This window comes from Heteronotia binoei, chromosome 2, assembly GCF_032191835.1.
Source record: "Heteronotia binoei isolate CCM8104 ecotype False Entrance Well chromosome 2, APGP_CSIRO_Hbin_v1, whole genome shotgun sequence".
NCBI classification, from domain to species: Eukaryota; Metazoa; Chordata; class Lepidosauria; order Squamata; family Gekkonidae; genus Heteronotia; species Heteronotia binoei.
This window is the reverse complement of record NC_083224.1, coordinates 67,974,659-67,992,225: the sequence shown is the minus strand read 5'-3', so window position 1 is coordinate 67,992,225 and position 17,567 is coordinate 67,974,659. Positions and strand designations below refer to the sequence as shown.

The window sequence follows — 17,567 nt, the reverse complement described above, 5'->3', positions numbered from 1 at the left end:
GGCTTCTCTATTGCTAGAAACTTAGCACTTATGCAGCTCCCAAATCCCTGTTTCCTGGCAATACACCCGCTTTCCATTAATTAACTTTTGGACACTGGAATACTTTTTTTGGTAAGAAACATTTTTTATCAGAAGATATTACAATGTATTTTTCTTTGTCACTAAAAGTTATGCAACCCTTGCTGAGAAACAGCCTTAGTGGCACCTTCTGTTAGAAGTGGTCTAAATAAAAGGCGCACCTCAATCAATGCATGTTGCTGATTTAAATAAAATTTAATTAAAACCGTATAAATAACACTTCCAGAACTAGATTGGGTTGGCCATATGATAGGAAAGATTTTAATTATATATATTTAAAAAAAAAGCTATCATAATTGGACCATCCTCCTGAGAGTTCCAATATCAGGCCTGTCATGCATAAGGGAAAACTTTAATTAGAAATGAAATTACCTATTAGCTCTGAAACTAATTGGCCTGTTTTGTTTCAGCTGCCCATCTAAAATCAAGACTAGGGAGCTGACTGAATGGGTAAATGCATGAGTAATGGCCTACAGAGAGACTTATCTTGCGGTCTTGTTCAAATCCTACATAGATTGATAGCAAGACTCTGTTGCAATTTGGCTTCTGTACTCTATGCATAATTTACCAATCCTCTCAGTGAACCTAATCCTTGGTAATGAGGAAGAGGGTATTTGTACTTCAGTTTATAGCCCCAGTATATGGCACCCTCACCACGCTGCGTTAAGTAAGGGCTGCCTGTTTCATCTAGCTCTCTTTAGATGTGCAACAGTCCCCATCTTTTCTTGCTTGTTTAGGGATATACGAGGACTCTTAATTCTTGAGAGAGAATCTGAATCCTAGGTATGTATATTCCGTACACCAACCATCTGCAAGCTGCATGATACATCCTAGTCAGATCCCTTGCTTGGTCACTCAGGCAACAATGTATTGTGTGCTTTGTGTGGCTGGCGCAATCAGTTTCCAGCGGGTTGTGCTCAGAATCCCTCTTGGTATTACAGTAGTAAAACATGAGAGTGGGAGACTTCTGGCTGTGCTGCTCAGTATCATATCTGACTTGAACAACTTAAAACTAATGAGGATGAAGATGAGGTGGGAGTGCTCAGGTGGAAAACAGAAGCTCTCTCTGGGAATCAGTGTGCCTTCTGAGTGCTAGAGGCTGGGGAAGAATGAGAAAGCTGATGTCTGCATGACCTGCTCCTGAAATTCCAGGGACACATGGCTGCAGTCTGCTGGATGAGATGGACCCTTGATGTGATCTGGCAAGGCCACAAAGAACTGCAATGCTAGTCAACGACTAAAATAGTTTCCAGCACAACAGTTTGTATCTTAGTTTCACTTGTAGAGAAAAATGAAGCCATCTAGTGCAATACTTGGATAATAACAGGAGTAATGAAGAAATGCTTCTTTGAAATCATAACTCTCTGGATTTTATTACATCATTTAGTAATAATGCTAGATGTGTCCACTGTTTAATTTTTCTTGTTTTTGTTTACCTTGTTGATCCTTAAAGGTGTTGTGCTTTTGCAATTTTTTAAACACCTCAGGCCAAGATTTCCTCATTTCCCTTTTGTTCATGGTTGGCTTTAGCTGGCTGGTTGTTTAGAGTTTTCTAGGATGCAGGTCAACCTGCAGTTCTGTGTTGCCTGATTTCATTTTTGACTCCTGAACTCCCTGAATGAATCATTTGAACAGAGTATCATGCATGCAAAATACCACCTCTTACAATAAAATCAATGTTGACCTTTGCTATTAATTCTGAAAAATGTTTGGCAATCCATTTTGTATTAAACAAGCAGGAGTCTGTGAGAAACTCACAGGAAGATTCCCTTTCTAATTCTATGTTTAAGTCTATGTCCCAGAGAAGTACAGTAAATGCTTGTCACATATTATACAGCTGCGACTTCCATTTCCCTCCTTGGCTTGTGACTGCATCTGTGTACACTCACCTTTGTCTCTTGCCTTAGTCACTGGCTCTTTGCCTTCTTGTCTGTTGCTGTATTGTAAGTGCCTTGCACTCTGAGATCTGCCTTTTTTCATTTTTACATGTACATACCGTATTACACAATTAAAAATTATTGGCATGTAATACAGGAGGTCATATGCCTCTGATATCCCCATGAATCTGGTTCCCTTTATGTACTGTGAACTTAAGAATTCTGAAGATGCTGCTATTTGGAAAGTGAGCTGCTGTGCCCACAGTGCTCACTTGGTTCTGGATTCCCCCCCCCCCCAAAAAAAAATCAGTGCTTCTGCTGTCAGCTTGCTGCTTACCTGTTCCCTCCCTCCCATCACCACTAAGGGAAGAGGAAGAAGCCCTCAAAGTCAAGGCAGGCTGAGCAGGGACCAATCTCCACAGTGGGTACAGCTGCTCTTCTGATGGCATAGCAGGCAATAATTCCTCTTTCCTGCCACACCGCCGTTTATCCTGCCCATAACACGGCTGCACCTGCATTGTCTGTGCTTGTGAGGTGGAGAGCTATGGTGGGCACATGGTTGCACTGGCAGGAAGAGGCAACATTTGAGGACTCCTATCCAGATGTGATGGCTACAGCTCTCCCTGGCACTCTGCCCTCCTGACTACACTTGCCAGCTGTCACCTGCAGTCCCTCCCCCATCCCACTACTCCAGCAGAGAAGTGTTGTCTGCTCATTTATGGGATTTATGCTCCTCCTCTGTTCCCTTCACTTTTCCATAGATTTTTCTGCAAACCTAAGGAGTTCCCAGAGTTTGTAAAAAAAAAAAAACTTGTGCAACTAGGCCTGATCTGTGGATTTAATGATTCCTGCGGTAGCCATTTTAAAAGGTATCAAAGGTATTGGGGAGGGGGGAGATTCAGCCATCCATAAGGGTATTTTAAAAAAAAACTTTGAGTTTTTCAGCAGACCCACAGAGTCCCCTGAGGCTGTTGGGGAGGGGGGAGTATGTCCTCTGTTTGCAGAAATAAGTATCTAGAGGCAGTGGGGACTGTTGAGAGTTCGATATATAGATGTAAGACTTTAACATTTGGAGGACTTGCTAGGCATTTTAATAGCAATCTCAATGTCTATCTCAATTCTGAATTTGAGACTGTTCAAGTGGTAAAGACAGAGCAAGCTGAATCCAAACCCAAACAAGATGTAAGAGATGCTGGTCAGGGAGGCTGATGTTCTGGAAGAAAGGGACGCAGCTTGTTTTTGATGGAGTAGAATTAGCTTCACAGGAGGTTAAGAATTACGGGTTACTTGCAATTTTAAAGAGGAGGTTTGTTCAGTAGCCGTAAGTGCCTTCTATCAGGTGCACTTGGTTTACTAACTTTCTTTTTAGGTTTGTTAACCAGACCACATTGAGGCATTCTTTTATAAACTTCCAGATTAACTACTATGGCCCACTGTATATGGGGCCGTCCCTTGAAGACAACTGCTTCAGAATGGAATAGTTTTATCGTTGGCAGAGGCTAACTCATGGGAATACAACTTGCTGATTTTAAAACAACTGCATTAACTGCTAGTTTGATTTAGAGTTCAGTTGAATGTGCTGCTCAGTTTAAAGCCTTTCATGTATTGGGACTCGAACATTTGAGGGAGCATATTCCTCTATTGGTCTTCATGTGCCAATTACATTGCGATATTTTCTTCTATATCCTGGGCTGCTTTTTCTGTTCAGTAGTGGCTCCTGCTTTGTGAAATAGGCTTCCTTAGGAGGTAAAGGGAGGTGCTTTGGAGGTGCTTACAAATCTTTTTTTTTTACACTTTTGGTATTAATGGAACAGATTGTTAGCTGCTTTGACTTACAAAGGGAAAAGCAAGATACAAATGTTCCAATAAATAAAATGGAATAGAATGCTTTCTCCTATCTGAAATTTGTGAGAGCTGATAGCTTGAGGAGATCATGTAGTCTCTTGAGAATTTGTAACACATGAAATATGCAGTAAGTTGCCTTATATGGAATTGGGCTGTTTGCTTCAGCAATGTCAGTATTGTCTACTTGGTCTGGTAGCAGCTCTCCAGAGTCTTCGAGGTCATCAAAAGCTGGTCCTTTTAACTGGAGATACCAGGAGTTGAATCTTGGACCTACTGCATAAAAGATTTTTCTGCAAACCTAGGGCCACTGAGCCACAGCCTCTCCCCCATGTAGGCAAAAATTACACCTGGAATTATGTTTCTTTGTGAACCCAATATAAATTACTATAGAATAAACCTAATACCTTAATTCTGTTATTAACCTGACACAGGGTTCTAAAAGCAATAAATGCTTGGACTGTAGTAATTCATGTCAAAGTTACAGCTCGGTGCATAGCACTGCTGCTTGGAGGGGTTCTCCTGGCTGATGAGAATGGTCCACCCCTTTAACCTCACTTTGCTACCATCACCCTGCCTTTGGAGGATAAAGACTGCTGCTGCTGCTCAGGCTTTGACTTTATTGGGAAGAGACATCTGGACTTCTTTCCCAGTTCTATTAATAAGGACCTTTGCCTCTGTCTCTCAACAGTAGTCAAGTAGAACAGCCACATATGAGATAATTCCACACTTCTTGAGTCCCCTCTTCTCAACACCAGCCTTTACACAGAAGTTGCGGGGGCAGGGTCTCTTTGATAGAAAATAAATGCTACTTTCCCATATGACTGAGTAAACACTGATGGGAGCTTCCTAGAAGTAATTCAAGAATGGCTTAGGACAGTCGATGTGGGTAGAGATCTGAGGTGGGATTTCATGACTGATTTGATGTAATCAAAGAGCCCCATTAAAGAAATTTACAAGAGTTCAGTGCTTTGTGGCACATATTCCATTTAATCCAGATTGGATACATCGGGTACAGCAGTGGCACAAGACGCAGTACTGTAAATGATATACAAGTTTCAACATATGCACTACAGATTCAAAAGAAGACAACAGGAAACTCAGGATTCTTTATAAAGTTTTCCTCAAATGAATCTACCTGCAGTTTTGTACAGTACATTTTGTCTCAGTCGGTTGTGATTTTTCATAAGCAAAGCCCATTGAGAGTATGAAAATAGAAAATAATGCAATTGAGATAAGGTATTGGTAACAACATAAAACTTCTAATGCAAACACCATTGCATTGGAATGTCTCACTGATTTATCAAAAATATACCATCATTACACATGTTCTGTAATATATATTTCATTGGTCCGTGGAGTCAGTTGCAACTCTGGTCATGGTCACAACAGAGAACTGAGAGATGCATATGAGGTGGATTGTAATCTCTTCTGCATGGCTATTTAAATTGCCATGCCTAGCAAAGGGATAAAAAACAGTACATATGTGCATGCACTCACAAAATAAAGAAACCTTTGACTGAACCAAGACTTGAAAGAATATTTGTTATTTGGCCCCATTGCCTGATTAATCTATAATTGCTATGATGAGGGGGGGGGGGATGAAATAACCATGGGGCTAACTTTATCATTAACAAACAATAAAATTCTTGGTCTTCAAACTGGATTTGGAAATAACCATACTGTGAACTGGGTATTCCTTCCTACATCACACCAATGTCATGGTGTATTGAGGATGCATTCACAAGACTTGTAGCTCCATATACCATCAAGCAATGACTAATTTACTCTGGTACTGTAGGTAGCTTTTAAGTTTAAGGTAATTGACCATCCTGATTAACAGCCATTGGTAGCCATTTTTCAAGAATGTGTACAGTCCCTTAAAACCACATTTCTACCATTAATATTGTTCTGTTTGACAGGATAACTCATTTGGTATCCAAAATGAAAATACGATTATTAACGTTCTCATGGATTAACTAAATAGTCATGAATTTAGCATTGTTGAACCAGGAGATTATTTTTGAAAGCACTTCCATTTTACAGGTGAATAAACTGAGACGTTAGAGAGAAAGTGGCTTTTTCCAGGAGACACAGTGAGTAATTAAAAGAACTCAAGAGTTCTGATCCAGAGATTTGCAAAACAATCCTAAACATGTTTAATTAGAAGCCTCACTGAATTCTATGGAATTGGATCACTTTGCATTTGTCTTAAAGAACCTTGAAGGAATTTCTCTTGGAGATGACATTTGTCTATGGCCATTTGCTATTGAAAACCTGAGTTACAAAGATACAGCTCAATTTATTGTGACTGATCAGTCTCTGCAAAGGATGAGAACAATATGCTAATTATCTCCTAGTTTAAAAATATTTAGATGACAAGTTATTTCACAACACATTCTAATTCCTGGGGTGGTGGTAGAAGAATGCAAACAAGCCCACCACTGCAAAAAGAACTACTTTTCTGTAGAAAAGTTCTGCACATCAAGCCATTTTAAAACAAAAAGTTATTGTATTGCTTTTTCTCTTTTTGGTCTTTTTTGATTTGTTGCTTTAATGGTTTTGAAAAGTCAAAAGGGGGGCAGGAATTGTTAATATTGAAACATAAACAGTAAGTATAATCTCACTCCTTTTAATAGTGACCAGGCCTCATTATAATCACAAAAGGAACAAAACATATGGAAAGGGCTTCTACATAGCTGAGACCCAGGTATGCAGAAAGGTATCACTTCGTAAATTAACACACTCACACACACACACACTGCCGTATGTGAGCTGAATATGCTCCAGGAATTTTGGAATGTTAAGTGTAGTTGAGAGTCCAATGAAAGGAAAGAGGAGGGAGATTAGGCTGCTCGGGTCCCTGAAAGCTCAAACATCTGAAAGGAGGAGATTTTGAGGACAGTGATTTCTGAACTGTTTTGCCTTCTTATGATTTCTTGCAGGACCCACAGGGAATCATGGGAAGGGAAAAAATACAGCCTAGCATGTGTGTATAGGCCTGTGTGTTTAATTCAATAAATGCATGTGTGGATTTAATTTTGTTTCTCTGTTCTTAGCAAAACAGCTATAAATGTTGAAACAGCTTTAAATCCTATTTAAGAACATCATAGCTATATCACATTCCCCTGGTTCTGAGACATTATGTGACAGATGGTCTTCAATAGGGAGAATGCTCAGTAATCACGCTGGCAACAATCCAGCCATTTTAGTACTTTAATGGGAAAGCAAGCTGAGCACGTGGTTATATTTACCTCATTGAAGTCAACAAGATATAAATTGCTGAGATCAGACTCATTATTTATAGCTCATAAATTCCAACATGGCCTTACCAGATAAACAGAGACATCCATGTTCTTTCCTAGAAACAGGGCAATACTGTGTATCTGAAGAACTGCCTATTCTTACGAATGTACACCATGCCCATCTTCCAAGGACCTGCTTCTGAGATTAGGTGAGTGGCAACATGGGAGAGGGCCTTCTCAGTCATGGCACCAAAATTCCGTCTCCTGTCCCCTTTGGTTCCATCAGTGGCTGAAGACTTTTTATTTCATTTGGTGTTCTCTCAGCGATCTCTCCTTCCTGCCCAATCTTCTAATTGTTTTCATATTAATTATATCTCTGGTTTTAATCATTTTAATGATACGTTTCTCATTGGTTTAAATGGTTTTAATGTGACTTTATTGTGTTGTGTTTTAATTTGTAAGCCACCTTGGTGGCCCTTATGACATCAGAAGGGTGGGATACAGATTTGGTAAATTAGAATAACTAAAATATATTTGCAACATAGCATTCTCACACATGCCTTTCTCTTTATGGAAGAGAACAGGAAGGCCAGAGATATGCAATGTGTTGCTTTATGTCCATTGACTCCAGAGAAATCATTTTTGAATAAACAAACAGCATTTGGCTCTAAGCGATATGGTAATAAGGTAGGATGCCACACATGCAAATAATGGTGCACAAGATCTTGGCCACTGTCATTCAATGAATTCTTGTTCATGCCTATTTATTTACGAATGGCAATAAAGCCATATGAAATGTGACATCAACTGCTAAGTGATGTGAAGAACTCAGTGTTTTGGAACTGGCTTGGGATGGAAAACGCACTGGGCCACTGGTTTTGTGAGACAGCTTGACAGCAACAAGGAAGCTCATTCGCCATAGCTAGATTGATATGCCTTTTTAGGGCACAAGTGGGGAGGCATGACTGGGAAACTGCATTTTCTTCCTCAACCACTGACTCTATTTTAGGTGTTTTTTCTTCTGTAACTCTGGGACTCCAGGAGTGGATGCAGCTATTAAAACGATGAAGGCTGAAAATCCTACACCTTAAATTTTATTGAAATAATGTGATTTAAGCAAGCTTAACTGTACAGAGGGTTGTAGTCTACAAGTCTTTTTTTTTGGGGGGGGGGGGGCGGAATCATGAGAATTGTCAGTACTCCATGTCATAGCCAAGGCTAATGATACCAGGGTTTGGTGTTGGATGCTATAAACAATATAGGAAAAGAAAAAGGATAGGTAACTATATATTTTGGACAGTTTGCAAAATGCATATCAGTAATGGAAGGAGAGCTTGTGCATTGCAAACGTCCTTTGGGATGGATATACTGTATCCTCCTATGATGCTGGTATTCAGTCTTTCCAGTCCTAGGAGTCACCTTTAATCCCAGGAAGCAGCAGGGCAGTAAGCTTGTGACATGACAGGAAGACAGTCACCAAACCTGCCCATGCTTAAAAGCAATCCTCTCCACTGCTATGTGACCTTACAGTTCTATAGTGGCTCATGACCTATGAGTTGAAGACCACTGCCCAGTGGCGTCAATACCAGTGAAGGTTGCACTACTCAGTTGCAGGGCTGCAAGGCAGGTTTTGCTGTAACCCCAGCTTCATTTACTGTCATCCACATAAGAGAGTGGTTGCTGTACCCTCCTATGGGGGAATATAGGGATACATCCAGGGTAGAGGCTAAACTTGAGCCTCTGCTGACTGCAGTGGCTCTAGTCATTGACAATCATCTGCTTCTAGTAAATTGCCCACCCCCCCACGCACCCCGGGATTCTGTTTTTGGTCACACTAGCATGTGAGAGAACCTTCAGAATAGGCTTTTATTCCATACATGGGTATTGTTGATTCTGTGTTTGCAGTCTCAGGAGGTTTTTTATAGGTATTTTATTTAACTTTAGGGTAGCTTTTTTAAAAAAAAGTAGATTAAATATGATTGTATTTTGAATGGTTCTAAATCAATAGTTCTAAATTTAGCCAGTGATAAACCTTAAAGTCCCAATGATTTCATTAATTAATTATGCTTTGGGGTTGGTCCTAAGACTCCTAGGATTTTCTTTTAATGTACAGAAGTATGTGCAATCCAGATTCAAATCCCTGCCAAATTCTGTCAACCTCTCAGTGACAGTATATCCTGCTCTCCCCAGTGCATTACTCTTATTTTATGACACACATACAAATTGAGACCACAGGAATGTGCTAGTGAATATTCTAAGTTAACAGTGTTTTAAATTTAAAATATGTGGTTTTGATTCACAGAAATTGCCTGGGAAGCTTAAAAAGAATACCAATACTGCAATAAGCAGTCTATTTATTTGGAAATGCAACAACCAAGTATACGAAACCAAAGTAGATTCTTACACTTTCTGGTATTCTGATTCACTCAGGCCATACAAAGAAACATGCAATTCTCCATATAAAGGCACGCTCAGAGTTAGGTTGGTCAGATTTAGAGCACGATAGGGTCCCTTTTAAGAGATGTGTAGAAGAAGGAATTCCCAGTGTGGCAGTTTTTCACACCTCCTGCATGTCAAGGCTCATTTTCCGAAACTCCTTCTTTTACAAAAGGCCCTGTTCTCTATTACATATTTTTACCCTTGTTAAGATCCATCCTGCTAATTCTGTATTGGCCTCCTTGAGATAGTGTTTCACTGGGGAATCATATCTGTGATGGACAGAACAGCCAGTGGCATGATACATTGGGCTGCTCTGTTAGTAAAGCAGCTCATTAATTTGGTGCTTAAAATTTCTTCACCTGCCACAACCCGTAATGTTGCTCAGTGTACCTAATGCCAGACAATCTAATGCAACATTCTTTGGCACTGATGTCCCGCTGTATTTGTTCCCCATTTCCAAGCAGTGGGGCTGCATAAAGATAACTTGTTCCAAAGAGCAAGAAACAAAGAAGGCTCTTTTCTGTTGCATGCTATGTACCACTGACACACCAGAGCCACATCTCAGCATTCACTTTAAGGGACCATAAGAGAATGGAGGATAATTATCCCCTGGAAGGCCAACAGAGATGGATGCAATGGGATTGGACTATGCCTCAGGACAGTCAGGCTCATCTGCCATTGTTTATAAATACTGGTATTGGGCTAGTTGTGGTTACTCAGCAATGGGTGCAAACTACCCTGCAAAGACTCAAAGGCACTTCCTACAGTAGTACTTCATTTGTTCCTTGGCAAAACCCTGATAACAACAATTAATTGGCCTCACACTGTGGTTTACTTAAGGCCTGCCTCATTACTAGAATAGTGGGTTCTTTAGGAATATATTAAGGTGTTGTCAAGTTGCTGGTTTTGGAAGCAAGTTCACAGCTTGTCCACCATCACCACATACCTTTTCTTTCAGCACAGCCCCAAATGAACATTATGCTTATTCAATAGCTATGCCCAACCAGCTAGGCTGGCACCCTACATAAATTCACCCAATGTGAATTCGTTAATTCAATGTGCAGTGATTTCATGGCAACCAACAAAAACAGAACTTTGAAAAAATAACAACTTATTTTCCCAGTGAAACCTCTTATATTCTGGATGTGTTTTAGGTTTTGCAAAAACTCCTGATATTCAGGGGGAAAAAAACCAATTGAAAACTTTCTGTGTTATATCTTGTGGCAGGTTTCCAAAATGAAAAGAAGGCTGAAAACGATATTGTGGCATGGATTACTTAAAATGTATTTGGAAGAAAGACATGAGATACATTGAAGGTTAAATAAATTTCAGAAGATTGATTAATTGGGTAAACTGCATGAAAAAATTAGGGTACAGTCAACAGAGCTCAGTATTAGTATAAGCCCTGTTCACATGGACAGAGGTCCCAGAGGATTGCGCTCACAAGAGACACATTATGACAACATCACTATAAAACCTCATAGATGGTTATAACCCACAGTCCTAAACTTCCTAAACAGTATAACAATATTTAACAACTGGTGAGCTATTCTGAAACATATATTCAGCCATCTATTAACTGTTTTCTAAATTGTTTAGAAATGATACTCTAATATAAAGTAGACCCAACAACCTAGGAGCGATCCTCCTTTTTTTGACAGGAAGTTATGCTTTGACAAGGGAAGTCAGATATTTGGTTCTTTTTTTAATCCATCAAGCCAATACAACCCAGAAGCTGTCACTAAGAGCCACAGGACTGTATTACAAAATGAGACTCAGTATCAGTCCATGCAAAATGGTTGGCTCCTGAAGTTATCGTACCAAGGACAGATCCACTGACTAGCTGGCTACTATATACAATGAGAGACACTTCCATTACTACCAAAGAAACACATACAAAAACGGGGGGAAAAGAAGGCATGGGCATAGATTATAGAGTCTTTATGAACATCTGGTGCAGTTGCTTTGAACGATTTGCCCTCTGTGAAACTGGTGTGTACAAGATTTAAAAATAAAATTCCCTCTATGCTCACTTTTTAAAAATACAGGACTGGTAATCTACTCTTTACAAGCCAGTGTTAACAGAAAAAAATACAAAAAGCAGAAATTTGTGGTGGACTACTAAAGCCTTTCTCACTCTCTTCAACAAACAAATATGATCTCCCCCCCCACCACAGACAATAGTTAGCAGACAAATACACTGTTTGCAACTGCGATTTGTGTTGAATTAAAAGGCAATTACAAAACTTGTCTTAAGAAAGGATGCCATCCACAATGAAAAGTTTTATTGGTGCTTGTGTGTGTGATTGCATGCAGGTGTCTGTTTGCTACTGTGCACTCGAGGCTAAAGCCTGCAAAGACACACTCATGCAGAACAGGATGCACAGTCAGTAGAACCGCTGATTCTATTTCAAGCATGTTGTGGCCCATGCAAACAGTAAGTCTTTGCAGGGTTGAGCCAGGATCAGGAACGTGTGCTCAGATCTCTTGTTGTTACAGTGTGCCAGTTTTGTGATTCTCTTTCTCACTTTCACACACGCACACATACACACACAAGAATGAAAATTAAAACTCCTGTAATAGGTGACTTCTTTGTCTAAACCTTCAGCTATAAAAGAAAGAAAATGTGTCATTTTGGTTGATTAAAGATTCTGCTGCATGAAGAAAAAAAAGTCACAAAATCCATTTTATCACCTTTTTTCAGTCATTTCCTCATGAATAAATATTATCCATTAAAAACCTTTACAAAGGTGCTGAGATACACAGTGTTATAATTCTGCTTCTTTATTGACTTCCTTGTAGCTATGACAGGACTTCTTTTTCCACTTTCTGGAAACTATTCTATGCTCCATATCCTGGAACAAGTTTTCTTCTTGTTTATCAACAAAGAGATCCTTCCACTCTCCTCCACACCCCCAGCTTTCTGCTTCTTCTGAGATCACTATACAGAATGAACGTGAGTTTGAAGGAAGCTGCCTCAACAGCCCCCCCACCCGCTATGAATTCTTAGATGTTGGGCGGGTTGGTCTAACTGTCCATCCATCCATTCATCTAGGCACAATTTGCAGCAAAGGAGGAACATGGAGGTGGGGAAGGGGAGAGAACCGTTGGCCGTCCAACCGCTTCCTCTGACTGGCAAAGCCTTACAAAGCTGAAACCTTGACAATGTTGCTGCTTGCGGCGGTAACGTTCGTGGAATGGCTGGGGCTGGATGGAGCAGGTCTGTTTTCGCCTTCTGGTGTGAGCGCCGGAGGGGTTGGGATGCTGATGATTGCTGTAGTTATTTGAGAAGCTTTGCAGTTCAGTCTCAGCCCATCATCTGATTTCATATTTAGACTGGAACGGCTGTAAGACAAAATACATTTAAAAAATAATCTTTAAAGGGAGTTGAAGATAAGAGCTGTACTTCATTCCATGCCACTTTGATCTATCTTTGGTTGAGGCTATAAAGTCTAGAGCAGGGGTGTCAAACTTGTGGCTCAGGAGCTGAATCAGGCCCCTGGAAGGCTCCTATCAGCCCTTCAAGCAACTGGCTGTCATCTGCTTCTTTCTTCCTCTTTCTTGCTTCCTTCTGCATCACAGCTTGCTTTGCACAGGCGCTACAGAGCAAAACCTCTGTTTTCTCCATTAGCTGAGTCTCCTCCCTTGGGGAGGAAGGCGGGGGGGGCGGGAGGCAGAGCTTGCTTTGTCAGGCTCTCTCAATTGCACAGCAGAGCTACTGAGCCAAGCCTCTCTTTCTTCTATTGGCTTAGACTCTGCTCCCTCCTAGTCCCCTGGGGAAGGAAGGAAAGAGCCAGAGCTTCCTTTGCCTAGTTCCCTGGAGAGATACAAAGAAAGCACCTTTAAGACCAACAAGTGCTAATGTTTTAAGAATGCTTTATTTTAAAGTTATTTTTTTAAAAAAAATAATAATAATTTGTGTGTCTATCTGTGTCCTTTATAAAGTTTATATCTCCGCTACCTGGTGTTACATTTTATGACCCAGAGGGCCCAGCCCAATAAGGTCTCATTTATGTCAGATCTGGCCTTCATAACAAATGAGTTTGACACCCCTGGTCTAGAGATTCCAATCTGCTTCCAAGCCCAATTCAAGGTGTTGGTTTTATCTTTTAAGGCCCTACATGGCTTGCAGTTAGGATACATGAAGGACTGTCTTTCCTATATGTACCTGCATGAGAATTAAGATCACAGGAAGAGTCTCCTGACTGCCCCATCAACCTAAGAAATATATCTGGGGGGTACTTAAGCAATGGCCTCTTCAGTGGCAGCCTCACAGTTATGCAGCAGCCTCCCCAAGGAGATGCACTGGACCCCCTCACTTTCAGTATCTAGGAGGAAGCTGAAGAAAGTTTTATTTAGGACTAATATAGTTTTTGCCTAATATAGTTTTTTATTTATTGGCAGTCCTAATTGTGCTTTTAAATTGTGGTCATTTATGTATTTTTATATTTTTTTATTTACAATGTAAGCCGTCGGTGAGTTCCACAAGGTAGAAAGACTAATAAATGTTTTAAACAAATGTTTTATAGCTATTAAATGTTTTTTTAAAAATGTATGTTCTGAGGATCCGATGCACCATGCTGCTGCAAGGGTGGGGGGATAGTATAAAATTCCCCAGGCCCACATTGTATTGAGATCCGGGCTGCCATTTCTTCCTTTTTTGTCAGGGCGTTGGTCTGCTCTAACTGCACCGTAAACATGGCAGAGAAGAGGGAGGAGGAGGAGGAGGAAGTCAAGGGAAAGGACGGTGGGAAAGGTGCTGAGGGGGGCAGGGAAGTATGCCTACTTCCTACCTCACTGTTTTTGCCTACCACAGGTTAGTTACGAGGGATGGATGGGTTAGTTGCTACCATGGGCCTGGCATGTGGTTTATTTATTTAAATATTTATACCCCATTTTTCTCTCCAATGGGCAGCTTACAACACTGCTCTCTCCTCTTCCATGTTATCCTCATGACAATAACTTTATGAGGTTGGTTAGGCTGAGAGAGATTAACTGGCCCAAGATCAGCCAAGAGCTTCTGTGTCATTTGCAGTTCTCACTAGTTTAGTGGTCAACAGGGGCTCAAGAAGCCAGGGATATAGATTGGCCTTCAGAAAGGGGGACAGGACTGATCCCTTGCTCTCTGAGACAGTAAGAGCATTGGGGTTCCCCCCTTATGGTGCAGTGCATAAGGGAATTTAAAAAAATAATGTGTGTGGGGCAAATTAGACAGGATGGTGTCCTCATGGCTAAGATGCTGCTGTCATATTTTAGACTGTTTTTAGATTGTTTTTAGATTATGTAAAAATTTAATAGTAAATTGTAATTTTATTGAATTGTATAACTGTTTTATTGTTCAATGGCTTTGCCATGCCTGTAAGCCGCCCTGAGCCTGCCTTGGCGGGGAGGGCGGGGTATAAATAAAAGTTTATTATTATATTATTATTATTATTATTAAAGAAATGTCAAAATGCTGTGAATGCCTGATCCTGTTTGGGCCCACAGCATGGTGCTCTTGTTCCTCCCCCACCTTACACAAGGTCAAACTAGACAAGATGCTGGAGAATCAATGATCAGAGCTCTTAGTCTCTTTAAAAAGTAAATTGTAGCTGCAGCCAATTCAGATTTCAGCTGCACAGGGAAAAGAGAGGGGTGTCTAATCCTCCTATCCCTAGACTGTTATGCCTACTATTTAGCCTTGGAAAGGAAGAAGAATGAGTTTCCATCTTTGCATATCTTTTTCCAGTCCATGAAGAAGCCTAATGATTAATCCATTACTATTTTTAATACAATGTTACACTTCTCTATTTAATTTACCAGGTTACCCTGTCTCTGCAGAAGTCTTAAGGACATGGAGGCTAGAAACATTTCTATTAGATCTGCATCAGTTGCATCCTATGATTAATTACAGAGTGGAAATGGAATTCAAATGATAGGGCTGCTCAACGCTCAATTGCCTAGCTGTTGGAGTCCAGCATTACAAGTCTGCTCTAAACACAGGGGGTGTCCTTTATGAAGACAAATAGCTCTCTGGGCTTTAAATTCCTCTTTGAGTGACTCACAAAGAGGATCCCCTCCAGAAACTTCAACCATCCCTAGGTATGTTAGTGGGAAACTCTACATCTTAAGCAACGAATGAACTCTTCCATTTTGAACTGTTCCATATCACAGATCTCTCTTTCAGGGTAAGAACCTAAGAACATAAGAGAAGCCATGTTGGATCAGGCCAATGGCCCATCCAGTCCAACACTCTGTGTCACACAGTGGCAAAAAAATTATATATATACTGTATATATATACACACACACACACTGTGGCTAATAGCCACTGATGGACCTCTGCTCCATATTTTTATCTAACCCCCTCTTGAAGCTGGCTATGCTTGTAGCTGCCACCACCTCCTGTGTCAGTGAATTCCACATGTTAATCACCCTTTGGGCGAAGAAGTACTTCCTTTTATCCGTTTTAACCCGACTGCTCAACAATTTCATCGAATGCCCACGAGTTCTTGTATTGCGAGAAAGGGAGAAAAGTACTTCTTTCTCTACTTTCTCCATCCCATGTATAATCTTGTAAACCTCTATCATGTCACCCCGCAGTCGATGTTTCTCCATGCTAAAGAGCCGCAAGCGTTTTAACCTTTCTTCATAGGGAAAGTGTTCCAACCTTTTAATCATTCTAGTTGCCGTTTCCTGGACTTTTTCCAATGCTATAATATCCTTTTTGAGGTGCAGTGACCAGAATTGTACACAGTATTCCAAATGAGACCGCACCATCAATTTATACAGGGGCATTATGATACTGGCTAATTTGTTTTCAATTCCCTTCTTAATAATTCCCAGCATGGCGTTGGCCTTTTTCATTGCAATCGCACACTGTCTTGACATTTTCACTGAGTTATCTACCACGACTCCAAGATCTCTCTCTTCGTCAGTCTCTGCCAGTTCACACCCCATCAACTTGTATTGGTGGCTGGGATTTTTGGCCCCAATGTGCATTACTTTGCATTTGGCCACATTGAACCTCATCTGCCACGTTGACACTCACTCACCCAGCCTCAAGAGATCCCTTCGGAGTGCCTGACAATCCTCTCTGGTTCTCACCACCCTGAACAATTTAGTGTCATCCGCAAACTTGGCCACTTCACTGCTTACTCTCAACTCCAAATCATTTATAAACAAGTTGAAGAGCATGGGACCCAGTACTGAGCCCTGCGGCACCCCACTGCTTACCGTCCTCCAGTGCGAAGACTGCCCATTTATACTCACTCTCTGCTTTCTATTAATTAGCCAGTTTTTGATCCACAAGAGGACCTGTCCTTTTACTCCATGACTCTCAAGCTTACTAAGGAGCCTTTGATGAGGAACTTTATCAAAAGTTTTCTGGAAGTCAAGGCAAGGGCCAAACCAGACATAATGCCAGGAGAAGGGTTGCTGAGTCCCTTTGGCCACAGGTGCAGGGTAGGGGGTTAGGTTTGGAAGCTCCTGGAGATTTCAGAGTGGAATCTGAGGAAGACAGGGACCTCAGTGGAACACAAAGCACCAAGTTTCTCCAGGGGAACTGATCTTTTTGTCTGGAGATGAGTGGTAATTCTGGGGGTTCCTGAGGTCCTACCAGGAGGCTGGCATCCCTAGCAGGGAGTTCCATGAATGAAGCTCCCAACTTTTTATTGTTTATAAATAGTGGGTATGAGGGGTGGCTGACAGTTTGGGAGCATCTGCTTGTCCTGATAGAGGTATTTCGCTGCCTGAACCTGATCCACAAATTCAGCTATACACACATCAACAAATCCAAGGACTACTGTATTTTTGTTTTTTCATTGCAGTTCAAATATTTCAGTCTCTATCAATTTCTTTCTGAAAACAATCATGTCATCTACAACTAAACCAGCATTTCTGCCCAAGTAAAATTACAACAGCCAAATCTCAATGTTTCACTATATTAGTCTGGAAAGAAAAGCTGTCTTGGGCTCTTCATGTTGTTACAACCATTATATTTTTGTCTCTCAGCATGATACTCTTGACAACTGTCCCCTAAAATGTCTGCATTAGGTCTTTGCTTTTGACATCAACTTTAAGTTCTTAGAGGTACTCCCATATGAGAA

General features: G+C 40.8%; 1 protein-coding gene across 2 annotated transcripts in view; it reads right to left on the bottom strand.

Annotated features, from left to right (window-relative positions):
• Positions 1 to 10,741: 10,741 nt before the first annotated feature.
• KCND3 (potassium voltage-gated channel subfamily D member 3) overlaps positions 10,742 to 17,567 on the bottom strand; it is a 668,300-nt gene continuing 661,474 nt past the window's right edge. For both annotated transcript variants that reach the window (XM_060231240.1, XM_060231239.1), the window contains one exon: positions 10,742 to 12,826. In XM_060231240.1, the coding sequence (XP_060087223.1) occupies positions 12,625 to 12,826 (202 nt within the window). In that variant the 3' untranslated portion in view covers positions 10,742 to 12,624. The remainder of the gene's footprint in view (positions 12,827 to 17,567) is intronic.